Source organism: Eurytemora carolleeae, unplaced genomic scaffold (genome assembly GCF_000591075.1).
Source record: "Eurytemora carolleeae unplaced genomic scaffold, Eaff_2.0 scaffold162, whole genome shotgun sequence".
Taxonomy (NCBI): domain Eukaryota; kingdom Metazoa; phylum Arthropoda; class Copepoda; order Calanoida; family Temoridae; genus Eurytemora; species Eurytemora carolleeae.
In genome coordinates this window covers 115311-132602 of record NW_019396133.1, presented here as the reverse complement: position 1 = coordinate 132602, position 17292 = coordinate 115311, and the positions used below count along the sequence as shown (strand labels likewise).

The following is a 17292-nucleotide window of genomic DNA, read 5'->3' as shown; positions in this document are numbered from 1 at the left end:
TTATTTTTATTCAAAATTTAATTTTTTTCTTTCAAAAATCAAATTTTTTTCTAAAGTGTTTTCAAAATTTAACGGGCACTCCAACTAATTCTTTATTCCCAACATTCTGCGCGTAATTTCCGAAAGCACTTTACACTGGTAGTCTAGACTGGTCGGTACGAGTGTATGCATTCAGTTCAATTGTCTTAGACATGTTAGTTCTGAACTAGGAAAAAAAGAAAAAGATAATGAAAGAAATAGCTTATTCATCTCTGATAAGAAACGTCCTCAAGGAAATTAATATTACAATTAGATGTGTGTGCCAAGAAATTAAATCTCACAGTCATAGATTAAGAACAATACAGATAGAACACTAAATGTAGCCTTTTCAAGGTTTATGGGTTTTTCCTTCACAATAACCCTGAGACAGAAGCCCAAAGGAGTCCCGCGCAGGCAGCGTTGAATAAAAAAAGAAAGAGAGCATGCTCGTAACTCCTGCAGGCCTCTTCCTCAGGGTTATTGTAACCCCAAAATCTTGAAAAGGCGACATTTAGTGCTGTATCTGTATTGTTATTAATCTATGCTCACAGCTATATTGATGACATCTTCAAATTTGGCATCAAGTTCTGCAATCTTAAAAGGGACTGTCAGTATAGTTTCAAGTGATGGTAAACCATGGTAGACTTCGGTTTATTTCAAGTACCGGATCCACGGTATACTCAGGTTTATTTCAAGTACCGGATCCACGGTAAACTCCGGTTCATTTCAAGTACCAGATCCACTGTAAACTCCGATTTATTTCAAGTACCGGATTCATGGTAAACTCCGGTTTATTTCAAGTACCGGATCCACGGTAAACTCCGGTTTATTTCAAGTACCAGATCCATGGTAAAGTCCGGTTTATTTCAAGTACAGGATCCATGGTAAACTCCGGTTTATTTCAAGTACCGGATCCATGGTAAATTCCGGTTTATTTCAAGTACAGGATCCATGGTAAACTCCGGTTTATTTCAAGTACAGGATCCATGGTAAACTCCGGTTTGTTTCAAGTACCGGATTGACTTTATATCAGCTAGAGTAAGCTGCACAGTACAATTACTGACTTTGTAAGGCAAAGCGGGACAGTACACCTATGTTCCCCTTCTTGTTTAATTTATGTGGGTCCGTAGGTGACTTTTAAGGACAATCCAATCACATTTCAAAAAGAGACACATGATGGCTCAGACACAGCTTTCAAGGGTACTGTGAATCGAATAATATATGGAGGGTCACTTGAAATAACGTAAATAGTCCCTTTAAGGACTCAAGCGAATATAAAGTATCTTGTTTCTATTTTCCCATCGAACCATCACAGAAATTAACATAATGTTGTTGTTGTAAAGTCTAAAGGATTCTTCTTCCTTTAAAAACAGGAACTATATGAGTTCAATCTTGTTATTCTTCTCCTGCTTCCTTCCTCAATTGCAAGAAACCTCAGACTACAGTTTCATTTGTCTTGAGCTAAATCCTAAGATCAACCCTTAAAGGGAGACTGTTACAATATTTTTAAGTTTACCATTGATACATAAAAATATAATACCTTTTTTTTTTCTTGAACAAATGTTTACAGCTGATACCGTTGTGAATCGGGTATTGAAACTCTTTAAATGGAAGATCACTTAACAAACTACGTAGACAGTCTCTTTAATATGGTATCTTTACAGCCCTTAATCTTACACTCTCCACGATTCGGCCTTCTTTTTCATTTATAAATATGCACGGTTATTTAAAAAAAACTTTGGATTATCGTACGTCTAATGTCTTCTATATAAGATATACTTTGCTTTGTTAGTCTGTTTGTAAAAACGTCAAAATGGCTGAACTGATCAGGCCCCAAAGGACCCCAGGAAGGTTTTTGGACCATCAAAGTTGAACAGATTTGCCCGAAAAAAAAACACACTGGGCACTGGCATGTACCTAAATATCGTTTAATATTTTTTATTCAAAATATTTTAAAATTTTGTTTTAAAAGATATGAAAAAAATATGTACCGGGTGTATATTGGCATTGGTTATTGGTTACTGAAGGAACATATGTTTAATTAAAGTGAAGATTTTTTGCAACTTCTGTTTCACAAAAAGTGATAATTTTTGCCCAGCCGGGTTAGATCAATTAATTTGTACCGATTGATTGATTGATTGTTCAACCATTATGCATCATCATATATGCAGTTGATTACCCCCCCCCCCTCTTCCTATAGTGCAAGTTTGTCGGAAAATGAGGATTTTCCGACTTGTTGAACACTGAACAGTTGTAATTTCCTCTCATATCATATTGTACAGAGTTGGCCAAAAATAATGAGACTCAGAGAGACTATGAACGTAATTTCAAGTGACCCTCCATGCAAAGATTGCAGCACCCGAATCATAAATAAATCCTATATGTTTACCCGCAACGGAAATGCCAAATTCACTTTGGTAGAAAACCCACAATTGTAAATAATCAGTTTTCAAATAAAAAACATAGATATTTAATTCACACTTGATCGGACTACTGTTGTTATCTATTGCATGCAGGGTCACTTGAAATTACGCTTACAGTCCCTTTAATAGAGGACTCTGCACACATAATACATACATTTCCTTAATTCTTTGCTAAATAATTTCACAGAGAATTCAATTTTAAAGCATCATAACTAAAAAATATTAGGTCGTCAGTACAGTCTCATCCTTTGTGGATTTAGTTTAAAATTTTTAAGAAAGAAAATAAGGAATATCTCACAAAGGAATCAAGTCTTTGTAAAAAAATCTTTTCAATCCAATGTCGTATAGATATAGAAATTAGAAAATTTGACATTTTTGGCAAAAAAAATATAATTCTATAACTGAATCTAAAGATTTTGTATAATTTCAGATTTTAAAAATGATAATTTCTCTCCGATAATATTATCAAATGAAGTTTAATGATTACACTGGACCCGTGGTATTAACTCTAGGAGAGAGAGAGAGAGAACGATATCAACCCTAGATATCCCCGCAGTTAGATTCTACTCGAGTTCAAATAAATATTTTGCTGAGACGGTAGAGAGAGGAAAACCGGAAGAAACTTGAGCTAAGAGAGTTCAAAGAAGTCTCATACTCTGATTGTTCAAACAAACCTAAACAATTTAACATTTTTCTTTTTAAGAATACGAGTTTTTACAAGTGCCCAAACATTGAAAAGTGATCAATTGTAAAACCTAGAGTGGTTAAAATAAATTAGTAAATTGAGTGAAATTGTTAAAAACGGCGGAGTCAGTGGCGGATGAGAAAATAGTTTACTGAATGGGAGCTCCACCCATTTACTCCTTGGCAGCTGCAAGACGGAGCGGAGGGATGCTTAGGAACCTTGAAATCATAGATCCTAGATATTTTTAGATCCTAGATCTTAGATCTAGATATCCAAATTTTAGAGTGGATAAATTGATTGATTGATTTATAACTAGGAATCATTTCAACTCTATTATTTATATATTACTAGTTCTAGCTCTACTATTATTCACATGCTTGAGTTAACATATTCATCCAATAATATAGAGAAAAAACAGAGCATACGGGAACAAATATGTTTATATGTACATTTTCCTCAATACCGCCTTCAAACATATTTCTTAAAAGAGTTTAAAGAATGCTCAACTACGCTGCGCAAAGGGATTGTATAGACTTAACCTCAAATAATCCAGATCCTCTATTATTTAAAGTGCTATGTCAGATTCACCACGATACCCTTAACACATTTGTCTATTTTTAAACTTTATAGAAATCCCTCTTTTTTCTCGCCGAAAATAGAGTTCCAACTTATGAGTAGCTCGAACTATTTTAAATACTCAATTTTTATGAAGAAAAATAAGAAAAACTCCGGGATATTTAAGTGAGTACTGTTGTGAATCGGGCATCTCAGTCTCGTTTCCAGTTTTTATTAAATCCAGAAAATAAGTGGATTCTATATTTGAAAGGAATGTTGTTTAGTAATGTATCTCCTGTAAATGAAGGAAACGGAAACGGAATATCCGGACGCGGAATGCAAACCAGTTCATATGAACGTCATCTGAAGGTAAATATAATTGGTAAAGGTGGTGGTGCTTCTCTGGACATATTGATGTTTTGTTCCATTAATCATTAATGAGATAAAAGTGTTTGATTTGTGCTATCCACACAAACACACACTTTAGACAGACAATGTTTTGGGGATTAAAAAAAGTAAAATTATTTGCTTAACCAACACCTCAAATTCATATTTTTATTTTAAAAGTGATAAAAAGGAATATATATAAATTGACAAATCAATCATTAACAGTTTTTAAAAATTCTAAAAAGAATATTTTAGCTCAAAATCAAAAGAAAATACTTATTTGACATCCCACGGCATACTATTTGTGTATGTAATCCAAAATGAAATGTACAAACAGAGTCAAGGAAAATAAAGACTATCAAGACTATCATAGGCCAGAGAGCCACCATGCGTCCTTGAATTGAGTTTTCAGTCTAAACTCGTTTATTTATAAATTTCCATCTTAAGACTAAAATTTATGAATGAGAGAGAAATAGTTGAGTTACTTCTAAACGGTATTTTAACATTCTCATTGGCTGAAACAAGTTTTCCTGCAAACCTTAAATTCAATTCAAGTTGAAATAATTCTTTTCTCGCGAATAAAAATTTAGTAAGTTACAATTTATACATGGAGTACAAGAAAATTGTTGAATGAGGAAGACGACTTATAACAATACTGAAATGTATTTGATGTTACTAGAAAGCAAATAGTTTTACTAGTAAAGTATTAAATGACTTATTAAGATGAAAGGGTCTGTTTACACTACACAATTGTTGTATCTCATGTTCAGTATTTTTTATTTAGCAATAATAATCAAAAATTTTGCAGATTTCGCTGTTTTCATTTTGGATTTCCATAGACTTTAACAGATGTTAATTCCGATAAACATGGTGTTAGGCCCTACAAAAAAAATCAACCAATTTTTATAGCCCATGTTAAGGACTATCAAGACTAATTTGTGTCAGTACAGCTGTATACAAACTCCAAAACTAGTGACTAAATCTTTTTCAATTTTAAAAATGTGTTTTCAAAATCTTCCCAAACTTAAATATAGATTATTTGTTTGAAGGGTGTCAATATATATATATTTCTCTATATATACTTTGCTTGTCTTTTGTTTGTCTGTTTGTTTGTGTCCAATAAACGTCAAAACGACTCAACTTGACCCCAGGGAAGTTTTATGAATGATCAAATTTTTAAAAATTTACCTCCATCAAATTGGATTTTCAATAAATTTTTCAACATTTTACAAAGACACAAAAATTTTTCATGAAATCCGCGAACTTTTTTTAGTTTTTGGCTTACAATGTATTCAAAGAAAAACTGTTCACAATTAAAATAAAAGATGGACGAGAAGCGTCCTGAAAGCCTAGTACAGATATATATATAAAATATATAGATAAAAGTGAAAAAATAATCTGTGTTTTAATTATTCATCAGATGTCTGAAATTATTTTGTTTCAATTGATCAACATTATTACAATGAAAAAAATGAGGATGAATAATAGACTCTTTAAACCCCAGAAAATGAGAAAATTAGCTGGTTATTATCATAATATTGAATAATATTGACCTGCTGGGTTATTAATTTATTATTATAATATTGATGATATTAACCTATAAGCTGGGTTATTAACTTATTATCATAATATTGATGATATTAACCTATGGAAATATTTTGACTTTAAGGAAATTCTGTTTCCTTATTCCTAGAATTTTTGTCCGAGCTTCCTTCTACACTTCCTGTTTTATTAAAAGATATATTATCCAATTTTATACTTTTCAGAAACTTTTACAGTTTTTCTATTAACATGAGCCTTAACTTAGGATAAGCTGGTATTATTCTTTTATGGGTTTAAGAGGTGTACAGATTTTTCAAAATAATTTTACTTGGACAAATTTCTATTAAAACGGAGTTTTTAAAAAAAAAGTTATAAGGGTTTGCGGATTGCAAGTCCCGAATAACAAGTCACGTGGACTTTATTTCTGTTTTTCTATTTTGAAAATTCTTTCAAATGAAAATAAATATTAAAAAAATTAAAGAAGAAATTAAAAATTTAAAAAGAATAAAAATATTAGTTAAATTGTAAACCCTACTCTAAAGATTCTTGAATCTTAAAGTTTTCAAATAATCCTGACTATAGTATAACAAAAAAAATCTGCATGGTTACAGAAATGTGGCAAAGCTTCCCCCGTTGAAGTTGGCCGAGTTTTCTTCAGGTTTTTACTCTCTCAAAAGTTTGTTGTGCAAACTGTTTTTACAATAGAGAGATATCAGTAACACAATCCAAACTTTCTGATATTTTTGCAAATATTCAAGAGTTTGCCATAATACAATGCTTATCAGTGATGCTTGTTTATCAAAATTATGTCTTCCTTAATCGAGTACCGTTGTGAATCAGGCGTGTCAGTTTTGTTTCTCGTTTCAGAAAGTTTTTCTCTCGCTGAAGCTCGGGGCAAAATGTAGTCAAAGAAGGCTTGAACATTCTCGATAAAGGGAAAATCTCTAAAAACTTTAGAGCACTGCGAAACCAACATAATAGTTAATAATATGTCGTGTCGAGATAATAGTATTATACGTAATTTTATAAATTATCTGTTATAGAATATCCTAATCTTGTTGGAGAAGATACGGAAACGAATAAAACTTTAAAGCACGGTATAATTATACTAGAGACCGGTAAATCCACGTATACCGGTTTACATCATACATGTAAATACAGTGTATTCAGTGTTTAATAAACTGTATCAGATCCTGCTATATAATGGATAATAATCAACATTATAATCTCTGTATATATATCTCCCCGTGATCCAGAGTAATTCCAGGCCTGCAATTCCTGGCCTGCAGGCTACAACTTAAGATAGAGAATTGTTATAAAACCCAGTTTCGGAAACCTGCGTGATTTTCTTTTTCTTAATTAAATATGGAAGTAGTAAAACTATAATTTGATTTCAGACAGAATTAATTTCCTTGTATTTCTTGAACTAAAATCTTCCCAAAAAATAGACCACAACATGAAAATCTATTGAGTTTCGTTTAACGAAACTCTCGCCTCCGGCTCCTAGAACTAGTACATAGAGACAAGAATATGAAGAAGAAAAAATGATAATTTATTGGAACATTCACATTCTATTCTATTATTCCGTCACGTAAATAACTTAAAATTTAAAAAACAGCTGATTACCGAATACCGTTACTTACGTAATAATTCTTTTAATCCTTTTCTCTGATTGGTTCAGATTTTTCCCGGGAAATTCAAATTTAAAATTGAGAAAGTTTATTATTTTAGTAGCTATTCATTATTTTACAGAACTTTTAACCTCGAACTTAAAATTCGCGCATTCTTTAGTTTTAGACTTTGAGCTAAGATTAAGAACTTGTGAGTTAGTTACTTAAAATTCCGATCCCTTGATAACGATACTCACAGTGGGCATTTTTTATTTCAGGATCAATGATTGTATTTTCTTCATTTTAGTAATTCCTTCATGGCACAATTACAATGCGGATATCGGATAAAGATTAAATTAATCTGGAGATAAATAAAAGATTTGGATCAAGCGCTTAGGATCCATTTAATTTTGATTTAATTTTGAATCCGCAATAGAAAAAAAGGAATCTCGATCCAGGTTATTTTTTTAAAAATTTTACTAAATTTTTTTAATAAAGCAGAATTTTCAAATTTTGTGTCTTTTTTGCGCTTATTTTTATGCTAAAACTTTTTGAACCATTCAGAAATCAGGAAACTTTTAAAATCTCTCTTTTTTCAACAGTTCAGATTTGGGTTTTGAGAGTAAAAAGATTTATTAAGCAGTTTCTGGTTGATATATCCAGGAAGCAATAATCTTGCGGATCCAATTGATGAAGCATTGATCTTGAAATCCACGATAAAATATTTTCAGCTCAGCATTTTAGCTTCAGCATTTCAGAATCTCACAAAACTTTGATGAAATCTCAAAAAATTTTGATTGAACAAATATTTGATTGAATCTCATAAACTTAGTTTAAATCTCTGAAAACTTTGATGAAATCTTATAAACTTTGATTGAATCTCTTTAACTTGGATTGAATTTTATAACTTTCATTGAATTTTATAAAACTTTGACTGAATCTCATAAATTTTGATTGAATCTCATAAACTTTGATTGAATTTTATAAACTTTGATTGAATTTTATAAAACTATTACCTTTCATCGAATCTAAAAAAAATAGATTGAAGAAAACTTTAATGGAATCTCACAAAACTTTGATGAAATCTCAAAAAACTTTGATTGAATAAAACTTTGATTGATTTTTATGAAATTATAGTTGAATCTCATGAAACTTTGATGGAATTTAAAAAAAATAGATTGAAGAAAACTATAATGGAATCTCTTAAAACTTTAATAATTTCTCAACAAAGGAATTGAGTCTTTGCCACAAAATCTGATTTTCTAATCCCTATATGTTTTTAACCAAATGTTGCAGACCTTTGATATTTCAAACCATGAATTCTGTTAGATCAAGTAATTTGAGTTTGAAATATCAAAGGTTTAAAACATCGAGTTCTAAAGATATTGAGGTTTAAATATTTGATTTTGTTCCAAAGACTCAATTCCTTTGATAGAATCTTAAAAAATTCTGAAGATTCTCAATTAAATCTACGAATTTGATGGAAGCTCATCACTTTTTAGATCGAATCTTAAGTTTTTTATATGAGCACAAACCATACTTTTTTGATGAATTCAGAATAGAAAACAATCAATATTTTACCGTGAAAAATAATGATAAAACTTTTTTTTATGAAAATCTTGACTTCCGGAAGTTTTTTAAGTTCATTAACCATTCAAATCTTTAGAAAAAAAATCTTTATATGTTTATTGGACCTGATTAGGTGAAAAATAATTAAATTTAAATCTATAAAACCCCAAATTTCGTTTTGGATGAATAAGGTTATATTGATTATAAAATTGATAATCTTATTATATATATTTTAGTATATTCCCAATATTGATCAATAAAGGAACTAATTTAATCTAAAATCGTATTTATAAAAAACCAGAATTGATATTTATTGATTAAAGGCTTCAAGATGCATTGTTGTCTTCATTTTTGTGCTTTTACAATTACTAGAGATATGTATGATATGTGATAAATAATATCTAATGTTTAATTTCTTCAGATCTCAAATCTGTTGCTTGTAATGCATTAGACTTAAAGTCAAGTAACCCTGAGCCACACTAAACTAAGCTAGTGGTATAGGTAAAATAGGCCAATGGTAGGCCGGGTGCTGTAAAAAAAGTATGGCCGCGGCATCAAAGTTGAAACCGAGCTGGCAGAGGATAGGTTCGGGCGGTACTTGCCGCGAGTTACTAAGAAGGTCGGTACAAGGGTTCGGTCCATTTCAAATTCAGATTGACCATAGTCAACTGTGGAGCATGTATTTTGTATATAAGGAAGACACTTCCAAAAATGCTTCAACTCAGAAGTTCTTCTGAGTTTTTTTGGTGGCTTAAGTCTTCCTCCCCCCGTACATCCTTGAAATCATCTCTGGATTGTTCAGCAGATTGACCCATCCAACATCTCAGAACAAAACCCTTCAGATTATGATTTAAGATTTCCCTTCTAATATTTCACATTTTAACTTTAGTTTCCAGAATATTATATTTTTGATTTTGATTTCAACAGTAACTCTGGCAAAACCTATAGAATGCTTTTGCCAACTTTTGATAATAAAAGCATAACTTTAATAAAACATATTCAGTCACCATTTTATCTTTAAATTTGGCTCATAAAGCTTAACATTTTCAAGCAGAGGTTCTCTGTATGAATGACTTATACATTTTTGCAGCGGAGACAAAGGAAAAAATTACAGAAATTATCTATTTTCAATATCCCATTTTACGCAACCTTTAGTTTATTAATACTTTATTTGTGTTAACACCACCATAAACATGGTTTATATTACACTATTATATTCTTCTATATAGCCTCCATTGATATACTAAAATAATAATTTTATAACTTTATCTTTCACATATTTATCAGTTTATTTATTCAACTTTTGTCCTTGGTGCCTATTCAGACAACAGTACTCTGAGAGCTGAGAACGAGACGGAGCATTGAACTTATTCTGATCAACTAGAAGAATGATCTCGATATCCCTGTTCTGTTATAAGTAAATATATACTGGTATAAGTTATCTCTGTGTCCGTTCTCACGACCTCTATAGTAGGATACTTTCATCTAATTTAAAGGGAGTGTTCGCGAAAAATGAAAGGTGGTATAGGCTTAATGCGATAAAAAAGCGCTTTTGATCGCTACTAATCTTACTTCTATCTGTTGCGTCTATAAGGAGAAAATTGTTAAAAACGACAAACACCGAAGAACGTAGCGTCCATACAAATTCAGAAAGATTGCGATCAAAAGCGCTTTTTTATCGCATTAAGCCTATACCCCCTTTCATTTTTCGCGAACACTCCCTTTAAGTTCGAATCTTTTGATCTAACATGAGAGCCACATGTAAAGGAATTGAGTCTTTGCCACAAATTCTGATTTTCTAATCACTATATCTTTGGAACCAAATGCTGTATATGTAGACCTTAGATATTTCAAACCATGAATTTTGTTGGATCAAATAATCTGAGTTTGAAATATGAAAGGTTTACGACATCGAGTTCTAAAGATGTTGAGGTTTAAATATTTGATTTTGTTCCAAAGACTCAATTCCTTTGCGGCAAAAACTAACGAAAATTATTGCTTATAACACTGAAACTCACTGTGGACTAGGGTGTCTTTGAATTCGAACCGGACCGACCCCTTGTACTGGCCCTAGTGATGTACGGCAAGTACCGGCTTGACCCTTATCCTATGCCGGTTAGTTTCATTCAACATTGACGACACGGCCAGACTTTTTCAGTATTACTCTGCCTATTATATAATCCTATTTGACCTATCCCACTAGGTTAGGTGTAAGTGTGAACCAGGTTATTATGAAAATATAAGATTTAACAGACGACTGTACATATTTGATTAAGTATTTCTTTCAACATTAATTTATTCATTTTGTTTCTTTCAGATTTTTATAAAGTTTGATGGCGTTTTTTATCCTAAACTTCTGGAACAGACCAAATGTGAATTTTGTCGTCACATTTACCAAGAGAAATTTAAAAATTGAATCTAAAACTTTTTTAAAATTTTTTAATAACTTTGATAATTTGCTGATGAAAATTAGAAATCTGCAAAATTTTGCACCGTTATTTATTTCCAATATTTACGAAAAATGAAATACAACAAAGTGCATCCTGTCTTAAAGGGAGTGTTCGCAAAAAATAAAACAAATTCAAACTATTATGAAATATCAACATATACTAATGCGTCGAAAAATAATCGATGACTATAGGGTTTAATATCTAAATGATGTGTTTGATATTAATTTTTTTATGATTCGAGTCGTAATGTTGCAACTTTCTCATTTTGTATGGATTCTACGCTCTTCGGTACGAGTCGTTTTTATCAATTTTCTCTTTATAGACGCAGCAGATAGAAGTAAGATTAGTAGCGATCAAAAGCGATTATTTTTCGCCGTAAGCCTATACTCCTCTTTAATTTTTCGCGAACACTTCCTTTAATAGAAATATTTTCAGTAATATTTTGATCTCTTATACAAAATCCGTCGAACATGTTAGCGTGAAAGCCTTTATGTTCTTTGATATTGATATGTGCTGCCGGTCCTGCAACAACAAGTTTAAAATAGAAAATGCTAAGCATATTCAGTTCACACCGGACTAACCAGAGTGAGCAGCATTCGGTTTCTTCTATTTGAAATCAAACGTATTTTGGTCTTTAATTCAATAATCATTTACTTTACGAATTTGTTTATTTTTTTACATTTTTATTCAAAATGCATATGCCAACAAAAAAGTATTTAAGAAAAAAGGCTAACAAATTATGTTTCATGGGTCAAATTGTGATCCACAGCTTTCTGGAATACTGAAAAAACCGTTTAATCCACGTGAGTTAAATGGACTGTACGCGTAAAGTGACAATCAATGCAACGATGGCAATGCCAAAGTCACAATGGTACCATTTAAACCTTTATCTGATCAAAAAGGGTAGAAGATTTTTTTATTTGATTTAAAAGTGTTTAATTTCGATAATTTCAATATTTTTTCTGCGCAAGTCACAATTGGCATTGCTATCTTAACATGGAGGGTCACTAGAAATTACGCTTACAGTCCCTTTAATGGGCCAAAATAGGGCCCTAAAGATAAGACTCACTTACTCGGAACCAGGAACTCTAATTAGCTGACGAATCACTCACGAAAAGGCCAAAATTTCGTCCGAAATATGGGCACGAGGCACCCTGAATTAGTCCTGGTGGCCATATTCATTCCGTCTCATTGGATAAATCTGTTTTGGCATCATTGAAAAGAATATTTTCTAGCAGAAGAAGTAGATATATTGTTGTTGCATTTGACATATATCTTTGCTACATTTTTACGTTATTAATTTCTTTGATAGATCTGCTAATGGTTTTAAAGTTATAACCTCAACATGGCATGTCGGTTTTACAGTGGTACCTTACTTTAGCCTCTATCTGAGTAACAATTAGATAGATATCTTCATTTTTCAATTTAAAATTTAATTTATTCTCAAAGTTTTCTTCATTGCCTCTGCATAATAAATCAGAAAGTCCACAACTTAAAATCAATTTTCAGAAAAAAAGATATCTCATTCATCTCAGATCAAATAAGAGGTTCCGTTGTGAATCAGACATATCACTCTATAAAAACAATCCTTACTAGGTTCTTGCTTCTTGGTTGAATTAAATTCCCAGAAACGAGAAGTCGATTCGATTTTTCATTATTTAATCTCCTGTTCAACGAAATAACCAACCTTAAATTCCCTCCTTTTTTATGATTAAGAGAGTGATAAATGTAAATATAAAATTAAATTAGAGAACTATTTATTTAATAAATCTGTATGGATCACAGAGGGAGGATAAGTAATTATCCTCCCTGTAAAGAGGGAGGATAAGTAATTATCCTCCCTGGAATTAAAAAAGGAGGGAATTTAAGGTTGGTTATTTCGTTGAACAGGAACAGGAGATAAAACGATAAATTACTACTTAACCGGGAGTTTTCATGAGGATAATTAAATTGACGGGAAAACCACTTAGCCTTGGGCCTCCTCGACCTTTTTGAGGTTCTAAACCTCCCTCGCTAATCTCCCGGTTAAGTAGTAATTAATAGTTATAAGATACAAAGACGGACTACACTTTTAAAATCCTAGAATGATTAATCACTCTGCTTAATAGTATGTTAATCACTTTAACTATCAAATCTTGGAGTTTTAAGAGTTCTAGGTTATATTGAAGTTGCTCCTTTGTTAGCAACCCTTTTTTGTTTTTAAAAATAAGCAGAGGAAAATTAGAAAAAATAACAAATTTTAATATTTAGATAATTCCATCAAATTTTGTTGGCCAAAGATGTAATAATTGAATATATTGTACTCATGCAAGGAAAGTTAATTGCGGTTGCGTATACTCTGCGTACATATTGAAACCAGTTCTCTAATGGCGGACTTTGTAAACAAGAAAAGATGCATCAGTGTGTTCGTTTAGTTTCCGAGGAGGTTAAAAGCATTAATTTTGATAATTTTGATAATTTTGATAATTCACATTATATTTCATAGATTAGTTTTGTGAAAATGGATACCATGTCAGGCTGTGACATCCGTCTTGTGTTAACTTTTCCGCCCGAAGACAGTACACTGCAGTACAAAAAAATACGTACTCCTCTATAATAACTTTCCGTGCTATTATAACCTTATAACCTATACAGAGTCCATAACTGACTTATCTTATCTGTAGTACCATTACACTGCACCAATAAGGACGCAGATAAGATTTTAAAAATTCATAATAACAATTGAGCATAGTAATGCTAAAAATTCAAGTCTATATGATTGCCACTAACATTTTCACAAACGCGGCCACTTGTAAAGAAAAACTATAAATAACTTAAAAATCTGAGAACTGAATAAATATTATCGAATGCTCTGTGCTACTGCTAGCAGAAAAACAGGATGGCTGCCCCCAGAATTTCCAAGAGTTTTCTTTTCTTTATCCTGGCGAGGCCAGATATTCCAGAACCTGATGGTTTCATCAGCTGCTACACTAGCGACACTGCTCCCATCTGGTGATGAAACTAGAAGTAGAACTCGGCTACTGTGACCGTTTATCACAGATAAACAAACAGATATGAAAATCATGCATCAATTTAAGTTCGGATCCGCGTAGCTTTTGACCTTAGACCTTAGATTTTGCCATACAGAATAGAGGCTCAATTTTATTTTTTAATGCCCTATACATGTACAATACATTTTAGAAAATTTAGAAGGAGTAGCTGTCAAAACCCTGATAGATTTTTGTGTGAGAGCGTGCACATTTGGGATCACTATCCATATGGTAAGCGGGGATTATTGCCCTTTATCTAGTAAATCCAAGTAGACCTATAAAAATGTAATACCCGTTTTAGCTTGAAACCCCTTTTATGTAACACCACTCTGCAGGATTGCATGAAATAAAAATTTTGTTCCCTGGGTTTCAAGTTATTCAAAACGGTAACTATTTAACCTTTATCTTATCAATAATTTGAAAGATATCATCATCTTGAAAAGAGTTTAATTGTTTATTCAGTAAAAATGTGCAAGCCACTTAAAAGACACCCATTTACTTACTTGTTTACTTGTAGAGTAATCTGCAGAGGGCCTCTTGGTCCATAGCGCAGATGTCAGTTTAGTCCTCACGGAACAGTGTGTTCATCAGATCACAGCTTCAGAAGTAGTCTCGCCCACACTGATCCTGATAGCATAAATAGAGTTACAGATTAATGTTTTACAGTCTTGTCTTCAATATTTTTACTGTTCTGGGATCTTTTATATCTGAAGGAAGACTGTTCCAGAGATTTACTACTCTGCTAGAGAAGAAATTTTTCTAATATCTGTTCTTGATCTAGTGGCAACAAGGTTCATAGTGTAGGCAGTGTTTCTGGTCAGTCTATTGGCACTATCTCCAACTGTTGTAAACCAAATTGAGGCATCTACACGATCATGACCATTCAAAATCTTGAAAATTTGTACAAGGTCAAACTTTTTTCGGCGATCAGCAAGTGAGGTCAATTTAAGCTTAATAAGTTTTTCTTCATAATAATAATAAATTCTGATCAGGCAAATCTTCTGAATCGGGCATGACACACCATAAATGGAGATTTACTTGAAATTACCAGTGCACATTTTCTTTAAATAAAATATTCTAAGACAAAACTCTGAGCTAAATCTAATGGTTTTAATATTCACCTTGGCTAGACTAGGATATTTCCAAACTGTGAGTTGGTTCTGACTGAATCCGTGTCCAGATACTTGTTTCTTGTAGTCAGTGTTCCAGACTACACTGGATACTTGGCTACCTATAATTAGATGCATGGACAAATAAGTACATGATATATAAGAATAAAAGGTTAAATATGAAAGCTCCTGATAAGGGAGACTTAGACCGCCCATGGGGTTAAGCACACAAAAGCGCGACCTCCACCCGGCCTCCAAAATTTATGATGAAGAGATACCACCAGGAGAAGGCGTGGCAGGATGTCCAAAGGTGTATATACTTTATTGTGGAGTTTCACAAATAAACATGGCGACTTTCTGAGCACCGTCAAAAGTTGAAATTATTAATGGGAGAGGGAGCACGCCCTAAAAGCCTGGTTGTTGTAGTTTTTATGGATCTAGTATTTGGGACTTGAGTTCCCAATGTGTTTCAATTGTATACAACATGGAATACTGTTAATAGAATTCTTTTTAATGTACTATAGAGACAGGCATAGGTACTTGATTAAAAGTATTTCACAATGTTTACATGTAAAAACTATTTTAGCTTGCAGATGTGTGTCTTTCTATGAGACTATTGAAGCAAGTTCTAAGCTTTGCATTAGATTTCTTTTTAATTTATGTAAAAATAACCTTAACACAGTTCTTGGCAGAAATTTATTTTGTATTGCAAATGATTGTTCTGTAAATCCTTTGGATCTTAGTAAAATGTTAGTTAAGAAACAAATGAAATATGTTGATGTCCTATTGGAACATGAATGGAAAGTTCCGGTTTTACAAGAACTTTTAAATACAAGAAAGAATAATTTATATGTTGAAGGATTCGATAATTACGTAATAAATGAAATGATAATTATGTTATGTAATGAGTAATGATCAATGTTGTCTATTTGTGCATAAGATTGTGCATAAAGAGATTCAGTTTTCTGTGATTTCTTTCTTCCCCAGCTCTTATCATAAAACCTAAAAGTAATTTATTTTTAGCAATTTATCATTCCATTTTAACTTTATTCAATACATTTTATTTCAATTCAATTCATTTTAATCAACCAAACTAAATCTTTATCACGATGTGTCTAGAGAAAAACGTAAATTATGTCATTATAAATGCATATGAAATGGATATGGCTGAACCGTTTCAAATCTAATTCACAATACTTTGAACTTTTTTACTTTTTGATTAAAATAAAAACCTTGTCAACCATTCTTCAGGAAACAAAATGGAGGAAGGGTTTTTCGTTGAATTCTTTTCTTTGTTATAATTTTTATTCTTCTCGTGTTCGATGTTCTTTTCATTTAAAACTTCTTCTTCGTTGTTTTTAGCTTTATTTTCTTCTTTTTCATCTTTTCTGTCGTCTTCTTCTTTATGACTAGTTTCCGTTTTCTTTGTATCAATATACAAAACCCACTGGTTTTCATCTTCTTTTTTCTTTGTTGTATTTTCTATTTTTTGTGCTTCTTTGATTTAGTTTTGAGTTTCTTCTATTCTTTGCTCGAAAGTAACCTTGTTCTTTAAGTTATTGGTAAATTTTGGAAGTTGCCAATTGGGAAATTGTCACTTGGGAATTTGCCCTTGGGAAAATGCCTTTGGGAAAGTACCTAACACCGTCCACTAAGAGTCTACACAAGTCCAGAGTCCAGAGGCGAGAGTCCAGTGTCATGTGTCCAGAGGCGAGAGTCCGCTGCCTTATCCTGTTTACAATTTGCTATTAATTATCTCTTCAATCGCCTTAAATAGATTTTACAGAAAATATTCCAAATAAAATTCACACTAACTTTGAACCTAAATGGATCATTTTATGAAAATGAAACTTTCCAAATAATGTTATTCAACGGTTTTAAAAGCAAAAGTTTAAATTTACTTTCTCTTTGTTGA

At 32.0% G+C, this 17292-nt stretch overlaps 1 protein-coding gene across 1 annotated transcript in view; it reads left to right on the top strand.

The window, feature by feature from the left end:
- The first annotated feature begins 2875 nt into the window (after positions 1-2875).
- LOC111695938 (uncharacterized) overlaps positions 2876-17292 on the top strand; it is a 34287-nt gene continuing 19870 nt past the window's right edge. The window contains exons 1-2 of the mRNA XM_023465416.1: positions 2876-3340; positions 3966-4050. Coding sequence (XP_023321184.1) covers positions 3282-3340; positions 3966-4050 — 144 coding nt within the window. The 5' untranslated portion in view covers positions 2876-3281. The remainder of the gene's footprint in view (positions 3341-3965; positions 4051-17292) is intronic.